The sequence below is a fragment of the Petaurus breviceps genome, unplaced genomic scaffold (assembly GCF_028583685.1).
Source record: "Petaurus breviceps papuanus isolate PSGF00001 unplaced genomic scaffold, PetGlider_PUasm1.0 38, whole genome shotgun sequence".
NCBI lineage: Eukaryota > Metazoa > Chordata > Mammalia > Diprotodontia > Petauridae > Petaurus > Petaurus breviceps.
In genome coordinates, this window is record NW_027186304.1 from 39,996,206 (window position 1) to 40,017,231 (window position 21,026).

The window sequence follows — 21,026 nt, forward strand, 5'->3', positions numbered from 1 at the left end:
TTAACCTTGTTTGCCTCCGTTTCCTCATGTGTAAAATGAGCTGGAGAAGGAAATTTGCCAAGAAAATCCCAAATGGGTACACAAGGAGTCAGACATGACTGAAAACCAACTGGAATAAATTATAATTATTACTATTATAGAGTCAGTGTTATATTGTGGAAAAAAGAGGTAGCCCTAAAACCCTATTTTCCTGGGATTCAAGTCCTGACTCTGACACATAATGAGGAAGTCACTCAGTACTCTAGGTTAAATAGAAACAAAGGCCACTAAAACATACACCAGCAGCCCTGAGGGCACAACTTGACTTAGAAAAACACATTTTAATATTGTCGATGTTTTACTATGCTTTTACTTACTTTGCTAATTATTTACCAGTTATATTTTTTTATCTAGTTCAGGCTGCAGCACAGGAGTGTTGCAGGTCCCACTGGCCTGGGTGCCATGTGTTTAATACATCTGTTCTAGGCAACTAAGGCTTCTAAATTACAAGAGAAGGTACAGAACTGAATTAGAGGAGCCAGTCCCCTCTCCTAGCAGTTCCTTATGGCAACAATATCACAGGTCCTATCCATCTCTTTCTAACTATTATTATTAACAATAATAATAATTAATATTAATAATCTCCATGGCACATGTCTTATAAGGAGGAGGAAAGGAAAAGTAGATTCGAAGTACAAGAATTTGCCTGCCACAAAGATGAGATATTGTAAGAAGATGGACACCATGATTTTCTTTTCAGATATCCCCTACTGGTTGCCTGATAATCATCTGCAGTGAAGCACTATGGGTGTGCCCAAATGGATGTGAGTGCAGAGAACAGATAAGGAAAATTCAGTGACCCTGGAATAAAAGAAGATAGCTCTCCCAGGGTCATTCATTTGTCCCAATAAAAGTTTGGGCAAATTGGGAACAAGAGAAGCTGAGTTTGAGTACCAGCACCAAAACCATAAGGAAATCATAAGAAAATAGAGGACTCAATTTAACGTCTAGGATTGACGATTTATAAAACTGCCTCCTTTAGAATGGATTTGTTTCTTGTCTTCATCTTGGGGGAAAAAAGTATATGAAAACCATCTCAAAGTTAAGAAGAAACAATTAATTTTGAACCTTAAACCCAAATAAAGAGTTGAAAGCCTGGATGGTGACTTCAGTCAGGGTGCTGTGCATGGGGTATTTGATGAATGATTTCTTTAAATAGTGTTGTGAGGCAATGTTTTCATCTCTACCCAGAAGACAAAAGAGAACAGTGAGTGTTGACAGCATGGTATTAAAAAGCCACCCTGAACCAATTTGTTATTCACAAATATATATTCTTTTTAATTTACTCTTTAAGCCAGCATGTTGGCTCATGGTATCTTACTTTTCTGTCATTATCTATTTGCTATACACACAAGTCATAGCTGGGGATTTCAGTTCACAGTGGAGCTGTGTTAAGATTCCAGATCTCAGTTGTGCTGGCATGAATGCTGGTCTCTTCAGTCACAGAGAAGACAATATCCTAGGGAGACTGGAATTAGTCCTATTTTGCACCATTCAATCCAAAATGCTGCTTATCGAGATGCACGTAATTACTAGCTAACAGCTATGGGGGGAAACTAGATCACATTTCAATCTAAACCTCTCTTGGCAAGTGACAATAAAGCTGGAGAAAGTGTGAGGATAGAGTGAAGATGGTTTCTTGAGGAGGTTAAACAGCAAACATAAAAAGAAAAGTTACCTCATCCGACTGGGAAGGACTGATTCTGGGCATTGGAGATACTTGGGGTGTTTTCAACTGCGTATTGTTGCTATCTGGAACGAGCTCTCTGTGGATGGACTGGATGTGATTCTGAAGTTCACTTTCGGATTCAAATTTTACATTGCAACTAGAGCAACGAGTCTTCAGTCCCCCCGCCTTGCCTTTGCTCTCAATGGAACCCAAGTTCTCATTCTGGCCCAAGCCTGGTCTACTACTGCTGGAAGGGATGCTGATGTTTGGGCTGCCACTCTTACTGAGGTTCACACAGCCAGCACATAGACCGTACGGCAGACCATTGATATCAAGCTTCACTAGATCTTGCTTTGAGCGGAATTCCTTCAGGCAAGAAGCACACTTGTACAGTTTTTGGAGATGCTGAGCACGCCCTGTGGTTTGTACTGCTGACCCATTCCCTGTTTTTTGCATGTGGAATGTCCCATGGATTTTGAGTTCCAAGGTAGAGGTCACTGTCTGCATACATACCACACAACGAAATCCCGTCAAGGAATTTCTCAGATCAGGGTGCATTTGGCAATGCTCTAAAAATTCCTCCTCACTTTGGAGGGGCATCTTGCAAATTCGGCAGTTTCCAGTATCCAGGCTCTTACTATGTGTAACTTTGTGTTCAGTAAGAGTCAGAAGGGAAGGAAACCGTTCTCCACAAATAGGGCACATGTAATGTTTCACCGGCCCCAAGTGGGTCTGCATATGTTCACGGAGGCCGTTCTCCGAGAAGAATGTTCGAGAGCAGACATTGCACTTGTAATTTCCTTTAATGAGCTCTGCTTTTTTCTTTACTATGGCACTTTCTCCAGGTCTAATGTTGTGGTCTCGAAGCTGATGATTCTGCAGCAGAGTCTCCATGGTGTAGGCAGCACCACAAATATCACACCCATACATGGGTTCAGATGTGTCCACATCTTCTTCGCTCCCATCGTGACTATTGTGGGACTCCTGGCTGTTGGTCAGCAAAGTCTGGAGCTCTACCTCCTCTTTCTGCACTTGCTCTGAAGCTCCGTTGGTTCCACAGTTGGGAGTTTTTGTCTCAAAGACACAATGCTTTTCCCTCAAGTGCTTCTCTAACAAAATGATGGCGTGGAACGCTTTGCTGCAAAACTTGCAGTTGTATTTCTTGCTGTGAGTTGTGATGTGGCACTGCAGTTCCACCTCAGTCCCAAAAGACTCGCCACAGAAGATACACTTGTGCACCTTCCCTTGGTTCTCCAGGTGGTTGTGTTTGACGTGGAGCTGGAGGTCAGTCTCGTTGCGGAAGTCCCAGTTGCAGGATGTACACCTGTAGACTTTTTTTTCATTACTATGCTTCACAGCCAAGTGAAGCTGAATGGACACTTTGGAGTCAAAAACCTCTTGGCAGAGGGTGCAACGGAAGAAGACAAAGGTGTGCATATCCAGGAGGTGCTTCTGGAGGTCATCCACAGACGTGAACTGCTTGTCACAGCTTTCACAGATATAATATGTTGAGGTGATCATGAAATGAATGGTGACATGCTTCAGTAGAGATTCCTGATTTGGAAACTCCTTGTTGCACTGAGGACAGGTCAGTTTGGGCAACACAGTGTCGAGATGAGTTTTTAAATGAGTCTGAAAACTGTCCAGGGAAGTGTATTTTGCCCCACACTGATTACAAATATACTCCCCTGTTGGACGCTGAGGAGCCCCACCGACGGCCTGCATCATCTTTAAAGATGTCTGCTCTATCGTCACGGGGGACAGTGGGCTCAGGGCTCTGGATTTCTTTCCATTGTGAATATAATTCAGTGCCAAAGGAATGTTCTTATGGTTTTCTTTAATATGCTTGTTCAGTTTGAGAACACTGTTGAATATTGGAGAATTTGTACAGTAAGAACAAGAATACACTTCCACAACAGGATCTTTTGGTGTTCCAAGCACCGGGGAACCAAAACGGGAATTGCTAAGGTCACAATGGACCTGTCTTATGTGCTCTTCTAAGGAAGAATCAGTAAGAAACCCCATATAGCAATGAGGACAAAAGAATGCATTACTATCCTTAGCAGCAGGATTTGCAAATCCATGAGAACATCGAATATGTTCCTGGAGAGTATTGAGGTCATTAAAAACTTCAGAACAGAAGTTGCACTGGTAGACCATGGCGGGCATGGCGGAAACAATCAGAGCGGGGTCCTGAGCTTCATGGACTTGTTTAAGATGTTCATTCAGGTTGTAGAGCGAGGGTAACACTTCTAAGCAATACTGACAAATATGGGCCTGCTCAGGTTTATCTAAATGCATAGTTTTTAGGTGAATCTGCAGTACTGCAAGACTTGAAAATAACTGTTTATTGCAGTAGATGCAGCTGTAGGTAACTTTTGCTTGCTTACTGGAGGGGCCAGTAAGGTCAGAGGCTTGTTGGGCAGCCCGCTTCCTCCCACGGCTCTTGGGGAGTGGTGGGGCTGCTTCTACCATTGTAGAACTGTCCACTGAGAGGTTAGAATCTGGGGTGGTGCTAGATACTGAGGTGTACCCAACAGTGACCAAAGAAGGGCTATTGCTGTGGTTACATGACTCAGGCTGCTGGTGACTGTCCATGTGACTATACAGTTCTTCAACCGTATGAAAGCTCTCTGAGCAAATACTGCATGAATTCTTCTTCTCGCCACTGTGCACCTGATCCATGTGGTTCAGAAGCGATGTCTCCTCTACAAAAAGCTCGTGGCAGTAAACACACTGGAGGGCGGCCCTGTCTTCGTTGGGGGAACACTCGGGGTGGCACTCTGCAATGTGCTTCTGGAGATCCTCGGGAAAGTCAAAGCCTTCCTCACACTGACTACATTTTTGGGTGTCCTTCATTTTCCAGTCCTCCATCCTAGAGCCTGGCTGGGAGCCATCTTTGTTCCTCTCGTGAACCTGCATGTGACCGTGGAGCGAACTGGAGGAGAGGAATCCGCGTCGACAAATGGCACACTTATATGGCTTGTTGGACGTGTGAGTCTTTAAGTGGATTTTCAGGTGATCACTTCTAGAGAACGCTGCATCACACTCACTACAATGGTACTTCTTATCTCCTGTATGGAGTTTTATATGGCGGTCTCTGCTCCGCTTGTGTTTAAACAGTCTACTACAATACGTACATTTAAAGGGCAGCTTGTCACTATGACTCTGCTCATGGTGTTTTAAGTAGCTGAGGCGACTGAAGGACTTGTCACAGAACTGGCAAGGGTAGGGCAGCCCTGGGCCACCTTCTTCTTCTCCAAAATCACAGCCTTCTCCATGGCTGGGGGAAGTCTGGTCCTTGCTGGAAGGCGAGGATGCTGGCCAAGAACAGGTGGGGTCATCTTCAACATCTACTCCATCTGGAACAAGAAAGAACGCACCAATGCATTTTATATGTTGGGATTTCAATGGGGAAAGATCATTTTATCATCACAATGTGTATGCACCAGTTATGACGTTTAGAACCATGTAGCAAGGACAGAGCAGGTAGAACTCAGAAAGGGAGATTTTAAAACATGAATCCAAAGCTTTTTATTCTACATTTACTTTTATCAGATTGTAAAATATGAAAAGTTATTAAATAGTTCTATGTCTAAATTACCCTTTTATTACTTTTTATCATTCTTCCTTAGTTGCAGGATATATATTATACATTGACAACTTTATTAAAATGCAGATTTTAATATATTTAATGTTTCTTTTGTATTCATTGTAAAATGATTTGCATATTATGTGAGCATCTGAAGAACCAAATGAAAAGGGGAAATATTATAAGAGTGATTTAAAATTAATGCAGTCAACCCAGATGTCTAATATTTAATAAAAAATTCCCTCTGCATTTTGCTTGTTTTTATATAAAAAGATAGTTCTGAAGACCAAAATCTTTCATGGGGGTTATTATTGATACAGGCCTTATTGCTTCCAGCAAAAAAATATTAAAAAATAAGCGCACAAAGGCAGACAGAAAACACAATAATAATTATTTCTTGGGTAATGAAAGACAACTAGCATTTCTCCAATAACTAGAAGATGGGGATAGCCCAGGCCAACAAGCGGATTATTAAATGTTAGCAGGGTAATGCAAGGTATTACATGTACTAAGTCTACCAGGATCAAAGGAAAATGAGAGACTTTCACCAGAGCCAGATTTTTTAATCGTGTATTTTGTTCTTAAAGTTCAAGAGGTGGCCCACCATTTCTTCCTTTTTGCAAAAGCTTCAACAGCCTGAACTTCCTTAGCTAAACAGAACCTGGACTTGGAGGTGAGCATAGACAAAGCAACTTGTAAAAACTGGAAACAGGAAAAGTGATAAATGATTATGGTAAACGCTGAAAGATTTATGAGCAACAAAGAAGACAAACAAGAATGTAAGCCAGCTACTCAGCTAAACAAGTTATCCATAAAATTACTATGCTTTCATATCTACAGAGTTAGCAAGTACTTACTGTTATTTCTCTTGCCTTCTTATTAACAAGTCAGAGGACAGCAGGGTCATTTCAAAATTAGCTATAAAACCTCTTTTCCTCCTCTGATACTTGCTTTCCGAATCAGTTTAAAAAAAAAAAAGAAAAAATTCTTCACCCTTTATCAAAATTGTTTCTTCAGAAAAGTAGATTTGACAAAGTACAGAACGTGGAAAATTAATTAATGAAAACTACTTTTAAAAAAATAAAAAGTCTTGAATAACTCCAGCTCACTAACAAGTTCCAATATTCACATGAAAGTCAGAGCTGGCTGCTGTTATATAAACAAATTCCAAGTCTGCTTTCTTTAAGGTAACAAGATTTTTACTAGATTATCAACCTCTTGCTTATCCACAGGAAACAGATGAGGATCTATTCCTTTCCTGCATCTAGAAACTGATGACAACACCATCTCACTATCAATGCCAGATGGCAACCATCGAACTCTGAGAAAACAACCAAACACCATACTTGGATTCTTGCCCATTGCAACAATGCTTTTCAATACAAGTTGAAAACCGCATGATTTTGCATCCTCTCTCTTACGACTCCGTAACCCAACATGACAAACATAGAATTAGGTCTAATCACTACCACTAGGAAAGACAACATGCTACACACACAGATAGTTCATGCTTGTAAGCTCAGGGCATATATGACCACTCAGCATTCAGGATACAGTAAAAATAAGAGAAAAAAAGTCATGATGATTCTAGCAGTTGATCTAATTCCCATAAAGAAAACGACATGCCACTGAAAACTGATATCAACTAAAATGAATCCAAGATTTTTTTTTCCTTTTCCAAAGTTGACATTGCTAGCTACTGAATTTGCAGAACACATGGGGTATAAATATACCAACCTTTGAATTTGTCTGTTAGACTTAAATCCTGTCATTTCCCTTAAAAAATATTTTTCAAACACATCTCCTTTGTACATTCAGAGAAAACAGTGAATCAGAATTTGTCATGCAACTGAGCTGGAAGGATATGCCATTGCTACTGGGCCTACAAATTTAATAAGTGAATTTATTATACAACTGCACATCCTGTGCAGGCATGATATATTATTACATAAATGTGTAAGGGAATGTATAGCGATGGGCGGTTATAAATAGTGCACAATCACCAGCACAATGCTTAAATCATTTTCTCATTTGTGGCCTAGACCTGCCTTTACCTATTACATAACTATTTTCTTTTGTTTATAAATCTCAACCACATGTCAAGTGAGCCTGATGGTTAGCTAGTCCAAGATACTGACTGTAAAGGATACAGGGGCCTTTTTATCCCATGTCTCTACTCTCTTAGATTTTAAATTTTCACTTGGCTTTTACCTAGTGTAACACAATAGGAAGAGAATTAAATTCAGGTTCAGAAGACCTGAGTTCATATCCTTTCTCTGTTCTTTATTGCCTGTGTGATGATGGGAAATCATTTCAGTTATTTAACCCTAAGTTTCTTCATTTATAAAAATAAGGTGTGAGAACAGATTGGGGACTACAAGGGGACTTAGAGCTTATTTTGCATAACCCTCTCATCTTTATAGTTAAGAGATAAGAAAACTGAGGCAAAGAGAGTTTAAGTGAGTGATCTAATGTCACAGACAAGACAGAGTTGGGATTTGAACTCAGAATCTTCTGACCCCAGGTCCATTTCTATTCCTGATGATCTGTAAGGTTCCTTAGATCTTCTGCCTGGGCAAGTGCTGGGGGAGGTAGGCTAAGTTGAAGTAGCTGCTGTATCTTTGCAACTAAAATGTCCTTTGAAATCTTATGTAGGATTATTCATGAATTAATTTCAAAACAATTTGATGTACCAATCTAATTTTGTAAAGCAGGAAATGGCATTGGAGAAAAGGGTGGGACAAAGCAAAGAAGGCTCATCCTCTATAAATAAATAATCCTTGGAAGGCTGAGTTCTGGGATATGTGTGTGTGTGTGTGTGTGTGTGTGTTTAATTACGTCAAATATCTCATTTTACCAGCACAATCAATGGGTCTATTCTCCAAGTGAAACACAAGGGACTCACTTACTAAAATCCCATTGGGTTAAGTAACCTGTACATGCTGGGAAGATATCAGTCTCTCCTAAGGCCTCTTTTGCCAAAAGTCTCCAAGGAATAACTGAGCTCTTGAAAGAGAGCCTGTCAATGTTCCCATAAACTTCTAGGTTCTCACAGGGCCAACCACATCCACGTTACTGATGTAAATTCCAGTGATCACAAGCTCCTTCCTTTTAAGAAAAGAAGAAACACTGGAAGATTTCTTACCATTCTATTTTCTCAAACAACATTACTTTTTCCCCTTTCACACTCGTTAAGTGCTACTTACTGGGAATGCCTTTTTTGTTATGGCAAACATTCTGCCTTTCAGTGTGAAGCACTTAGCATGTCCATGTTAAATTTTAATTTTTGGAACTAATAACTTCACACTAGTTGACTCTAGGAGAGCTGCAGCTCTCACAGCTGAAAAACTTTGCTGGAAACCAGACTGCAAGACCTAAAAGTCTATTTAAAGATGTAAATGTGTGTGAATAGTTAGTGCAGATGTTTTTCTACAGCAACTGTACTTGCTGAGTTTCACCATTTCCATAAAGCACATTAAAACAAGTGTGTGAACACTCAGAGATGAAAGTATCAAACACTCCTGAGACTTTGAGTGGAAAGTCGAGCTGCCTGACTTTTCTCCAAGCAGACAGGAATGCCCATGATTCAGCAGCCTGAGTAAATAAAAGAGGTCCTTCTTTCCTAATTTTGCTGGCTGGCCACACTGCAGCAGCCTCTGTGCTGCTGCCAAAGGGGATGCAAATCTGGAACTACACCCAGCAGCTGAAGGACTGTCTTTGTTAGCCAGCCAGGCTTTCCTGACCATCTCCTGGCAACAAAACTGCCATATCCTGCAAGGAAGACCTCCATCTCAGGCTTGATAGTTCTCTAGTCTGCCTAATAGGCCTAAACAACAGATTTTGCCTGGTCTGTGTTGGAGGAGGACAGCTGGAAACTCAGTTAGGAGCAGAGCAACACCTGTGCAGTCATATTTATAGGGGAAAGTGCTCACTAACAGAAAAGTGAAGTAATACCAGAAGGAGTTATTCCATAGGAAAAAAAATCACAGGAGCACAAAGCATCGCTGTGGTGCATTGCCAGTTTCTCGTGTGCCAACCTGAGTAGTAGTGAAGGAAGAGTTACAGATCTGAAAGTGATTTTATCACTGGTGCTGCCGACCGATTTAACAGGCTGTCCGAGAAAAGGGCCCTCAGTCATCAAAAGGCTACATGACCTAGTCACTTTTACAGTCCCATCTTTGAAGGGACAGAAGGGAAAAAAAAGGGACACCCGCACACTTGGGTGTAAATAGCATGCCAGAACGGACAAAAATAAAATTAAGAACAAAGAAGAGGGGAGAAAAGGTCACTCAAAAGATACAGACCATCCACGAATTCTCCCTCCACTTACTTGTCTTGTTTAGTTTATTCATGGAAGCTTCCTGAAGACAGGAACCTTCGTCTGTCTGCTTTTACCCATAGCACTGAAGTGACATTTAATAACACCCAAATAGTGGAGGTTTGTAAATGTGATGTCAGTCCTTCTGGAAGGCTCTTCAGGGCTCCCCCAAGTAGTTTCTGGATAACTGGAGGAACCATAAGGACATACAGGCCTTCACATCACTAAGGCTATGAAAGCCAGCCTGGCTCAGATTTTGCTAGTACCTGAGCAGGTTCATGGTAACGGCAGAGTAGTTTCTTAACTGTCCTTTAGGGACTCAGTATCATGTGTGTGCAAGTGCCCCACAGCAAGGCTTCCTTAACAGGGACAGGATTTACATCAACAGTGACTTTTCAAGGGAATCAGAGAAATAGTGGTAAACCCTGTTCTTTTCTTGAGAATGGAACCTTGCATCATGGGAGTCCTGAAGTTTCACTTCTAGCTTCACAAATGGCTTAGAGAGTGACCTGGCCAAGTCATTTAATCCATCCCTCCCTAGGTTTGTCTACCTGCAATATGAAGATAATAATTCTAGTTCCTTACCCTCTGAGGTGTTATGAACATTAGCTAATGTTTCTCAGGTCCCTGGACAAAAAACTATATATAAACAAAAAGGTGTACTTAATATGTGTTGTATGTGACTGGGGGGATGTTTGCATGTATACAGCATAGATATATTATTCTTTTTTAAAGTTTCTTTCCCCTGTGGGAATCTACTGGAAATTAGTTTTCTATGAAATGTACAATATTGGCATAAGTGGTCCAGCAGAAATGCTGTAAACACATGTGTGGTGTAAACACGTACTCGTGTGGATACTGGCAGCACAGAAATTAAACACGACAAGGTGGAGATGTCTAAAAATTCATAGAATTTAAACCAGGCTGACTGTGTTCACAAGTCTCCACAAATTATAGTATACAGGTTTTCACCTCACAGTTCCTTACAGAAAGGTAAAATGTTAAGGGGAGGGACAAGTGTATGACATACGATCCTGGTGCTGAACATATAATGTCAAATATTTCTCATTTCTCCATAAAACATTAGCACAAAAGCCAGCAGTATACATTGAATATCAAAGCAAAATTTAAGTCAGTAGGTAACAGAGTAAGTGTCAACCAAGAGTTATAAGCCCCAAATAGATTTCCAGACATTAAAGTCCTGGTGTTTCCTCCACCACCACCACCACCGCCCCCCTTGGCTGAAACTAGTACTACATTTTATAAGACCTATTAAAAAATGTTTTATATTTATTTTCACATTGGATAGAGTTTGCAGTACTTCCTTGGCTAATTGAACCACCTTAAAGATAAGAACTTAAAGATAAGAACTCTCAAAGGAATAAACAGGTGTGAACAAATGTGAAATGAGGAAGTTAAGCACTGTACAAAAAGAACAATATGATGAGATATCTGCTTAATAGATATGTCACGGGAAGGTTTACAATAATACTGAAGTGCTACTCTGATCTCAATTAGATCAGAGCACTTTGAACATCATCTAACAAAGTTAAATATCCTATTTTAATACTGGAAATACTTAAAGCTGAAAGTACTTCTAAATAAAAACTCTTGCATTATTATGCAATTTTCTTCATTCATCCTCAATTGTAACGCTAATAATAAAAACATCACTTCTCTTTTTCATATTAGTTCCTATCAATGGTCCCTTGTTGAAAACACTCATTTGTCTATAACTTATTTAACTACTTGAAAACAAATACTGTGCAATAGGCATCCAAATAAAAAATAGGAACTATTTATTTGTAATTCATAAAATATAAAAATGTATTATGAATGTATTTATTTATAAAATATTTACATGCATAATACACTTTAATATATCATACACATAAATATAATAAATTATAAAAATTATTTCTAATTTACAGATGTTTAAAATTCTATTGTTATTTCCAAACTGCTGTGTGAAGACTTATTATCAGCAACTGGGTTATATTCAGTGGAGAGGAGAACCGTAAAAGGGTTTCACATTAAAGATAGCATCTGGGGCTGGGCTGGGAAGAGGTTGTGAGTGTGAGTGTGTGAGTGTGTGCGTGTGTGCATGTGCATGTGCGTGTGTACATATGTGTGTTAATGCGTCTTTGGAAGAGAGACAGATCCCCACTCTTACAGCTGGAAATTTCTTTTAGCACTTGACAGTGTTAAACGGTTAAAAGGGGGAGGAAGGGCTTCTTATTGTAGAATACTATTAATGCTTAAGATGAACCTATCTAAATAGTGAACATTCCTCTATTCCTCCCTTAAGGTAACCCTTGCTTTTAGCTCTATTATGTCTCCTTCACCAGACACATTGCTATTATGTATGTAGAAAGGAGTATAAATGTTTTGCTTGCTGTTGCTTAAAGTTCATTTGAACAGACGGCGCTCAATGAATTCCATCTTCCCCAGCCAAATTAAATAGAAAACAGTGCATTCTTAAGCAGTTCACATTTAACTCCACCTCTCAAATCAGAGGAAAAAGCTGATGTGATACCAGTTAGAGAGCAGTCATCATCCAATTCATTTAAGGAAATCACGATGTACTTCTGAAAGCCAGAGAGAAGGAAAAGTCGTTTACAATTGTTCGGGTTGGCACTATTTCTTTCCTTTATTTTTTTTTCTTTAAAACCACTAACATTGCCCTCATACACAACTAAGGAAACTTCCTGACATATAGTAGGCATCTCATAAATGCTTGTTGATTGACTAGCTGGTTGACTGATAAGCACCAGTCTCTGAGTTTTCAATATGTTGTCCTGGAAAAGAGTATAGAAGTTGGAGCCAGGAAACCTGGATTCAAATCCCAGCTCTGGCACACACACCACCCCCTTGCCCACTCCCACTATGCGCCCAGGGACAAAATCCTCAAGATACTTGAGCCTCAGTTTTCTACTGCTACACAATGTGAGTGTTTAATACTGAAAATCCTGCGTTGTACAACTTATTTGCAGAATTTCTTTATCTGGTGACTATGAAAGTTATGAATAATTTAAATTACACATTTATCATTGGCTTGCTACTGACATTTATGTTTCTGGGATATTTTAACATCTCAGGTTCTTTCACCATGGGAGGCCACATGATTTAATGAAAGAACTCTAGTAGTAACAGGACTTGGGTTCTAGACGATCTGTGATCAAAGGCAGACCGCTTAACTTCTTTCTGTCTTAGTTGCCTTATCTATGAAATGGGAATAATAGTATATCCACTAAACTCCCGGAGTTGTTCTGAGGTTTAAGCAAGATAATGAATGTAAAGTGTTTTGTATTTATGCAGCAGTATAGCAGTGTATATGCATTTTTCTTCCTACTAAATCAGAATCAGAGAATATATCTACTAAAAACATAAAACATAAAGTTCAAACTGTAATTGTTACATCAAAAAAAAATACAGATATAAAACAATTGTACATGATCCCTCAAATGCAATATTTCTTCCAGAACAGCAAAAAAACCCCGACAAATCCTATTCTGATTCTTGATTTTTAAAAATAGGATGATAATTACCTTCCCCTTCAGAGTCATAAAATACTTGGTTTTACACCTCTCTCAAATGCATTTATCATGTAACATCGGGGTATTGTCTTCACCTGTGTTTGCATAGCATTCCCTCTACCCCCACTAAACTGTAAAGTCCATGTAGGCAGGAATCAGTGTCTTGGCTGAACTCTGTATCCCCCTTGGTGACTCCCCCTAGGGGCTCTACACACTTAGGAGATGTTGGTTGAGTGAATGGTTTCAGCAGCAGTTTGTACAGATACCACTGAACACACCGTCTTCTGAACAGCAATTAGATCATCTAACTTATCACTGCTGAAATGCTCTTTGAGCAATCAGAAATACTGTCATTTTCAAATTCTACCAGGGATCACAAAATTTCCATTCATTTATTTCCCCCTTTATAGAAAGTGCCTGAAGCTGTGGTGCCGGCATCTGGCCCTATTCTTATCAGGTGTTTAACTTTTCTGGAAACTTTTTGAGTTAAGCTTCTAGTAGGCTTCAAATTCATACTTAGTCTGCATTAGGGAACAACCACAATTCCTGAAAATCATGCATTAAAATTTCATGTAGTACTATTTCCTTTCTGCCACTGATGATTTTAAATCTATCTTTTTGTGACAGCATAGAATATAGAATGTTCAACTGTGATGGTGGACTGATACATCTCATGCACAATTCTTCTTAGGTAAGAAAAGTTCACATTTTCAGTATTTCAATGTCTTCAGGTATCACTAAAAACAAAACAAAACAAAAAAGCAATACCACTCCCCTCCCCCCCAACACACACACACACATCTACAAAAGTTTATTACATAGATACCAAAAGAAACCAAATATATGAGTCATTCAGAACATATCTAAGCAAAATGGACTTGTAGAAACAAACACAAATCTTTCTTTGTATTGGAATTTTGTTGTACTGAATTTTGTTCCAAAAAGTGAGTCATCACTTCAGACCAGGGAAAGTTGGTTATGTGGAGATTCTAATGAAATAGTACTGGCTGCAACAGAATTTGACCTCTGTGTATCCAAGGCAACAGTAAAGCTGACACAAATTTTCAGCGGCTTAGAAAAGGCCATGCTATATACTCCATTACAGGCAAAGCCCCTAGAGGATGCAGAGGTGTTGAAAGGGCTAAAAATTAATTAATGACCAATTAGTAGCCCCTGTGGATTCATTCTGAAGCAAAGTGATAAATACAGTTTGCTAATGTAGAAAAGGCTACCACAGACAACCAGGCAAAGTAACCATTCTTCACTTCCTGTTACTCTTATGACAACAAAAGCAACACTATACAATAACAGCAACAAGAACTATCAGCGGCATTTTTCAGGGCTGTTATTTACTCTTCTAGTGTAGAACATCTCAGAGTGTGATGGTTGGAAGCACCATTGGTTTTCTTAGAGATAAAGGGGTCAAATAGAAAGCGTAAATGGATCTCACAAAACTCCTTGGATTAAGAGTTATAATTGTGTCAACTAGTAAAACAGTCACTCAACTAGGCATGTGAAGTGTCATTTGCATTTTGTAAAATTACAATTTACAAAATTAAAGAAAAGAATGTCACATTCAGCTCTTATTAAGGGAAAATATATATATATATATTTTTTTTAAGAATTTCCCTAAGTCTTTATTGCTTATTTTTCCTGCTACTTTTCTTTTGGTCAACTCACTATTGATTAGTATTCTCACATGAAGTAAAAATAGACCTAAAACTTTCATCTGTCTATGTGGCTATTTGTGAAAAGCTCCAGTGATATGTTTGGTACAATGACTATCTAAGAGATGGACTATGGATAGTCATGGATCTCATCCATTTCAAGAATGACTATGAATTATCTGGAATGATGGCAAAATGTAAAATGATTTCTCAAACATTGTAGGACATTTGTTGTAACAAAAATGTTAATAGTAATACCAGCTTGCAGCTTTGTGGGAATAAATTGTCATGTAGGTCTCTGTTAATTAAATCTCTCAATATCTCTTTAGGGTAAACTTTATGATCCTTCTATTTAGTGAAAACCGTATCTCAGAGAGGTTACATTTTACTAAATTTAGCACAGAAAGACAATGACAAAGTTAGAATGGGAACTCTGATATCTCCATGAAGGACCAAGGACCAATTTTTCCTTTATCAAAAACATTTTTAAATAACAAAAACTTTGTGTGTAGGATAAAAGTGAAAAAATCTAGGTGGTAGCAGTGGACAGAACACAAAGCTTAAGACTCACGAAAACCCAAGTTCAAATTCATCCTGACACATTTATTAGCTATGAGATCCTGGGCAAGTCACTTAATCTCAACTTAAAAAATGAAGAGAATAGTAGCATCTACCTCTCAGGATAGCGTGAGAATCAACTGAGATAATATTTGTAAAGCATCTAGCACTATGCCTAGCATACTGGGTGCTATATAAATGCTCCTTCCTTCCCCTTCCCCCAAAAAGGAAACAGCAAAGCTTGATTCCCCAACTCATCAGGAGGAGGTTAGAGAATCTCTGCCTAGTTTATATCTATGGCCCATGGTCTGAAAACACAGTAGAATTGGGATGGGGTTAACTAATATCCAATTAAAATGAGTGTGCTCATCTCATTTTTTTTACAAGGGACAACTGGAGTAATACCAGTAGGGATTGACATCAGTCAACCGCTATTGCTTAGGCAACCGGTGAAAATCGTAGAACAAGAATTTAGCAGGTCATTCATTCATTTATACCAGACATTTAAGTGTCAATCAACTATGTACTAGTGCTATGCTAGGAAATATGAAGCCCCCTTTCTGCACTTGAAAGTATAAAGACATGGAAAGGTCAAATAGAGTTATTTATACTTGTACTAGCATCTGCTCCCAAGACACGATAGCATGAAGTCCATAAACAGAACCAAGGTCTAGGTATTGGTTTTTATTCCTTACTCACATAAAGTCACAGACACTGTGATACTGATTAGCTCAATACTGATCATAAAAAAAGAGTGTTGATTAATGGATCTTTAGCCTAACTTCTTTTCACTTGAGATTTCAGTGTTTTTCTCTGAAGGCCTATTAAACAGACAAAAAACAGCATTGATTCCATTTGGCATATTGCAATCTGAGCTGCTGAAGCCCCATGAAAGTCTGACTTTAATACCTAAATGCATATAACATAAATGGGTATGACTAAAATTGCCATTGGGAGGAAAGGGAATTCAGGTTATTAATATCATTTTCTTACAATATCCTGTGAAACAGGAATTTGAGAATTGAGAGGGACAATTGAAAATATTCTTGTTCATAACCTCATTTTAAAGATGAGGAAATTGAGGATCAAAGAGGTTGTTTAGTTTTCCTAAGGTTATAAAGGTAATTAGAAACAGAGCATGGACCAGAACCCAAGACTCTTAAGTACTGGGTGTGTTGGCCCTCTGTTCCGAGCCTCTTTTTGTCTATTTTTTCTTGTTTTAGGTTAAAGTGAGTGGAGATGGTTATCTCTTGTAAGCTCTGAAAATTCAAGAGAGTGAATCACCAGAGTCTAGAAGCTGAAGTCCCAACCAGTATTTTGGGGGAATCATACAGTGATGAGCAAATTCCTGAGCAATTGACTTGACCTATTCTAGCAGTAACAGAGATGGGAGTCATCCATCTATGGGCCTTGCCTCATTTGAAAGTGTACTAGTAGGTCAAATGTTATGAAGAGATGTTAAGTTTGAACATACTCTCACCAAGGACTGAGGTTGTACTGGGGAGAGTGTGGTCCCAAATGTTTACCTTCTGTTCTTGCTATATATTTGCAATAAATAGTCCTTCATGAAAGCTAATTAAAGTTCATTAGTTAAATGGAAATAGAGCATTAATCACTGGTAGCTAATAATGGAAGAACAAGCTAGAATGGGGGCATCCCCCAAATGGGAACAATCCAAAAATCCCTTGGGTATCCCTAGACTGGTAGTTCTTAACTCTCGTGTCATGAATCCCTATGGAAAGTGAATGAAACCAAGGGAGCCTTTTCAGATCGAAGCTCTAAAACTCATAAAATAAAATACATATGATGACAAAGGAAAGCAAATGCACTGATCAATTTTTTTTTTAGTTCACAGACCTCAGAGTAAGAACACCTGCACAAGATGAACCCTGAGGATAAGATGTAGCAGGTCGTATTTGGGAAAGTGAGACCAGCATCATCACTACACGAGCGTTTATTACTATGTGCAGCAATAAATGCTGACAGAAGAAGAAAAATTTCAAGTTTGCCTTCAATGTAGTAACCTTTTTTTTCTGGAGAGATAAAATAGGCCCAGAGTTAAGTAGATGCAAAGTGGCTAGGTAATACAGTGGACAGAGCATTAGACCTGGAGTCAGGAAGACTTCATTCAAATGCAGCCCCAGACATCTACTAGTTGTGTGACCCTGTGCAAGTCACTTAACCTCTGTCTGCCTCAGTTCTCTCAACTGTAAAATAACAAAAATAATAGCATCTATCTTCCAGGATCATTAAGAGGCTAAAATAAAGTATATTTATGAAGTGCTTTGCAAACCTTAAAGCACTACATAAAATAAAGAGAAAGGAAAAGAGAAGAGGCAAGGAAGGAAAGCAAGGAGGGAAGTGCACCTTGAATTACCTCTTTGACAAATGGGGAATGGTTAAACAAAAATGTGGTATATGAAAGTAAGGGAATGTTACTGTCCTGTAAGAAATGATAAGAGAGATTATTTCATAGTATCCTGGGCAGTATGAACTGATGTGAAGTGAAGTGAACAGAACCAGGGGAAATGTTTAATAAGGTTCACAACATCGTAAAGAAAAACAACTTAGAATGACCAGAGAACTTAGGTTAATTTAATGATCAACCATGTTCCCAGAGGAAATATTTTGAACCTAAACACTGACCTCCTGGAGGAGAAGTGATAGACAGAAGGTGAGCAAAGGACATGTATATTTGGATACAGCCATTGAGTAGATTTGGTGGGCCCTTCCTGCTTTCCTTCCTTTCCTCCCATGGGGGTAAGGACTTGGGATTAGAAATAGTCATTTCCCCGTCCTCCCCCAGCAAAGGAAGCTATTGAAACATTTTGAAAAATGCACAGAGTAGAGGGAGGTTATGAAAGAAGCAGAGATAAACAAGATAAGTCTGAAAGTAACATGGAGAATTTATGAAATACTATTTTAAAAAGCAAGTAGAATGAAATGAGATTCACAGTTCCATACGGAATCCTTAATTTGTGTTCTCCGTATGGAAATGCTTTTTTGTTCATTTAATGTCAGATTTTTAAAAATTAAAAAAAAGAAAATATAACTTTAAAATCTTTTTTTCCAAGTAGTATTTCATGCATATGTTAAGATTATGCAAGATTCCTAACACAGACACAGAGATAACAAAATCTTCTGATTTCTGATATTGAGTTAAGGCACAAGGCAGGAGCATGTATGTTTGCCAAAGATATTCTCTACTGTCAAGGAAGGGAAGAGAGATTCTCTATAGATGGCAGAGTCTTCTATATGCTATTATTTACAAATGATATTATACTAAATATTTCCAGCCCAAGAACATGATAGAGCTTCCTCAAGGAGATCAATGATTATTCTCAACAGGTCAGTCTGATAAGCCATGGAGGAAAGACCAAATGAATGAAAAACATCTCTTATCTCGACTGTGAAATGCTGCAGTTGGAAGGTCAATCCACTGATTTAGTACATCAATACATATATCTAGGATAGAAACTGCAGATGGACAATGAGCTGGGCCTAGAAGTGAATAGAAATAAGACAGCAGGCTCTATTGTAATTTGGGAAATTGCATAGCGTTTATGATGATCCCAAGCTGCTCCCTGGCATAAAAAAAAATAATCTTTTAAACGCAAATTTTCTCTGGGTGGTGTTGCCTATTTGCAAATCTTGAATCACTCTACTCTTTGGCAAACCGAAGATGTGGATGACCCAGAAGTCAACGGTATAACCTTCTGCAAAAGGCTGAAGCATGTATCCAATGTAACTAATGGAACATTTTTCAGGAAATGTATGATCAGAAAAGAAGATGGGCCATTCATAGAGCAAAAGAAAAAGATCACAGAAAGACAGACAGCCTCAAGGGATCCCTGGTACCCAGGAAACATAAAAGAGAACTGTAGGAGAGCCTAGGTGCATCTTATAGAGGATCTTTGGAAGAAACTGGACAAGACCCACATAGGATGAGAAGGTACCAAAATAAACAAAATAAATGAGGCCACTAAAGAACCTTTTAATTAACTGTAAAAACCACATAGCTCATGTGTTGTGTTACCAAGCACCCAACATCATTTGTAAGTATTTGAGTAGCAAAGAAACACATTTTGCTATAGTGGGTTCACTGAGTTCATAAAGTATGAAATGTCTTACTCTCTATTTTCAAGCAAGTTACCCCCACTTTACCTGGAATCTCATAGCTACTCTGAAACTCTGCTTATTCCCTCTGCTATATCCACAATGAAGTCTTTGCTCTGATTTTTTTTTCTAGTTTTTCCATTCCTCACTCCAGACTTTCTCACACTCACCATATAAAAGGAATGCATGTCATGAAGGATTTACTTTCCTTCCTTTGAAAAGTCCCTAGAATCCCTACTCCTCCATGAAGGCTCCCTGACTAAACTGAAGGAAAGTTATTGTTTCTTTTATAACTGCTAGCATCCAAATGACGGATACTTAATGCTATGTTTAACATCTCCCTCTTTTTAAAAATTTAATGTGTGTGTGTGTGTGTGTGTATCTGTTCAATGTGTTTTTGTTTGGCTTACTAGGTTGTGTTTGTTTTTCCTTATGTAGAAGTCTGTTCAGTTTGGGATTATGAAGTTCTAGGGAAGGCCAATATCTTTTCCATTATATAAAGCATAAAGTGCATAAGACTTTTAATAATTATGAGATTAATAATAAGAAAACAGAGAAGGATGAAACAATGTTACTAATTTCAACTGTGTGAGTGGTGAATTGTACTGTGACTGTACCCTTAAACTTTGGTTTAAGGATTATTTTATTTTTTGTCTATATGCTTAATTTTAATTTGAATAACCTATTAATCTTGGGCAATCATCTGAACCCCCATGATCCAGTGCGAAAGGTTATATGTCACTAACCAAATAAAAACAAATGAACAAATGTGGAGGGAAAGAGAGAGGATAATTTGAGAATCAATAGGGTTTTCCTTTTCTTACTTACTCTTTCCACTCAGGAAGGCTTTGCTAGAACTACTGATTAAAAGCCTAAAGTTCAGTTCTCTCCAGAAATTTAGATATCTTGTTCTTTGTAGAGTCTCCTATCTAAAACAGCCCTCTGCAACTTCCTCAGCTGAGCCTGTAAGTGCGGTATGCAATATAATAAATTAAGCCTTTTGCTGTCAGAGATGGAAATAAGAGAAGAGTAGAAAAATGGCTGGATCTCAAATGATTTTTTATTGGCTTCATTTACATCCTGTCTAAGGCCTTCTGAGCAGCTGAAGGTGTCTTATCTCTGGCTACCAGGGGGTATTTTACAGTCAAAGCAGTTAACATACTTTCTCTGTCTCTCCCACCATGCCCACCCCCTCTCCTGTCCCATTTCCTCTCTCTCTCTCTCTCTGTCTCTCTCTGTCTCTCTCTGTCTCTCTCTGTCTCTCTCTCTCTCTCTCTCTCTCTCTCTCTCTCTCTCTCTCTCTCTCTCTCTCTCTCTCTCTCTCTCTCTCTCTCTCTCTCTCTCTCTCTCTCTCTCTCTGTCTCTCTCTCTCTCTCTCTCTCTCTCTCTCTCTCTCTGTCTCTCTCTCTCTGTCTCTGTCTCTGTCTCTGTCTCTCTCTCTCTGTCTCTCTCTCTCTGTCTCTGTCTCTCTCTCCCCCTCTTTCTTTTCTTCCCTCTCTCCCTCCTTCCTTCTCTGTCTCTCTCTGTCTCT

The 21,026-nt window shown here is 38.8% G+C and overlaps 1 protein-coding gene across 8 annotated transcripts in view; it reads right to left on the reverse strand.

The window, feature by feature from the left end:
• The window catches only part of ZNF521 (zinc finger protein 521), a 355,179-nt gene that overhangs the window by 202,254 nt on the left and 131,899 nt on the right, over positions 1 to 21,026 (reverse strand). For all 8 annotated transcript variants that reach the window (XM_069099829.1, XM_069099828.1, XM_069099825.1 and 5 more), the window contains one exon: positions 1,718 to 5,070. In XM_069099829.1, coding sequence (XP_068955930.1) covers positions 1,718 to 4,630 — 2,913 coding nt within the window. In that variant the 5' untranslated portion in view covers positions 4,631 to 5,070. The remainder of the gene's footprint in view (positions 1 to 1,717; positions 5,071 to 21,026) is intronic.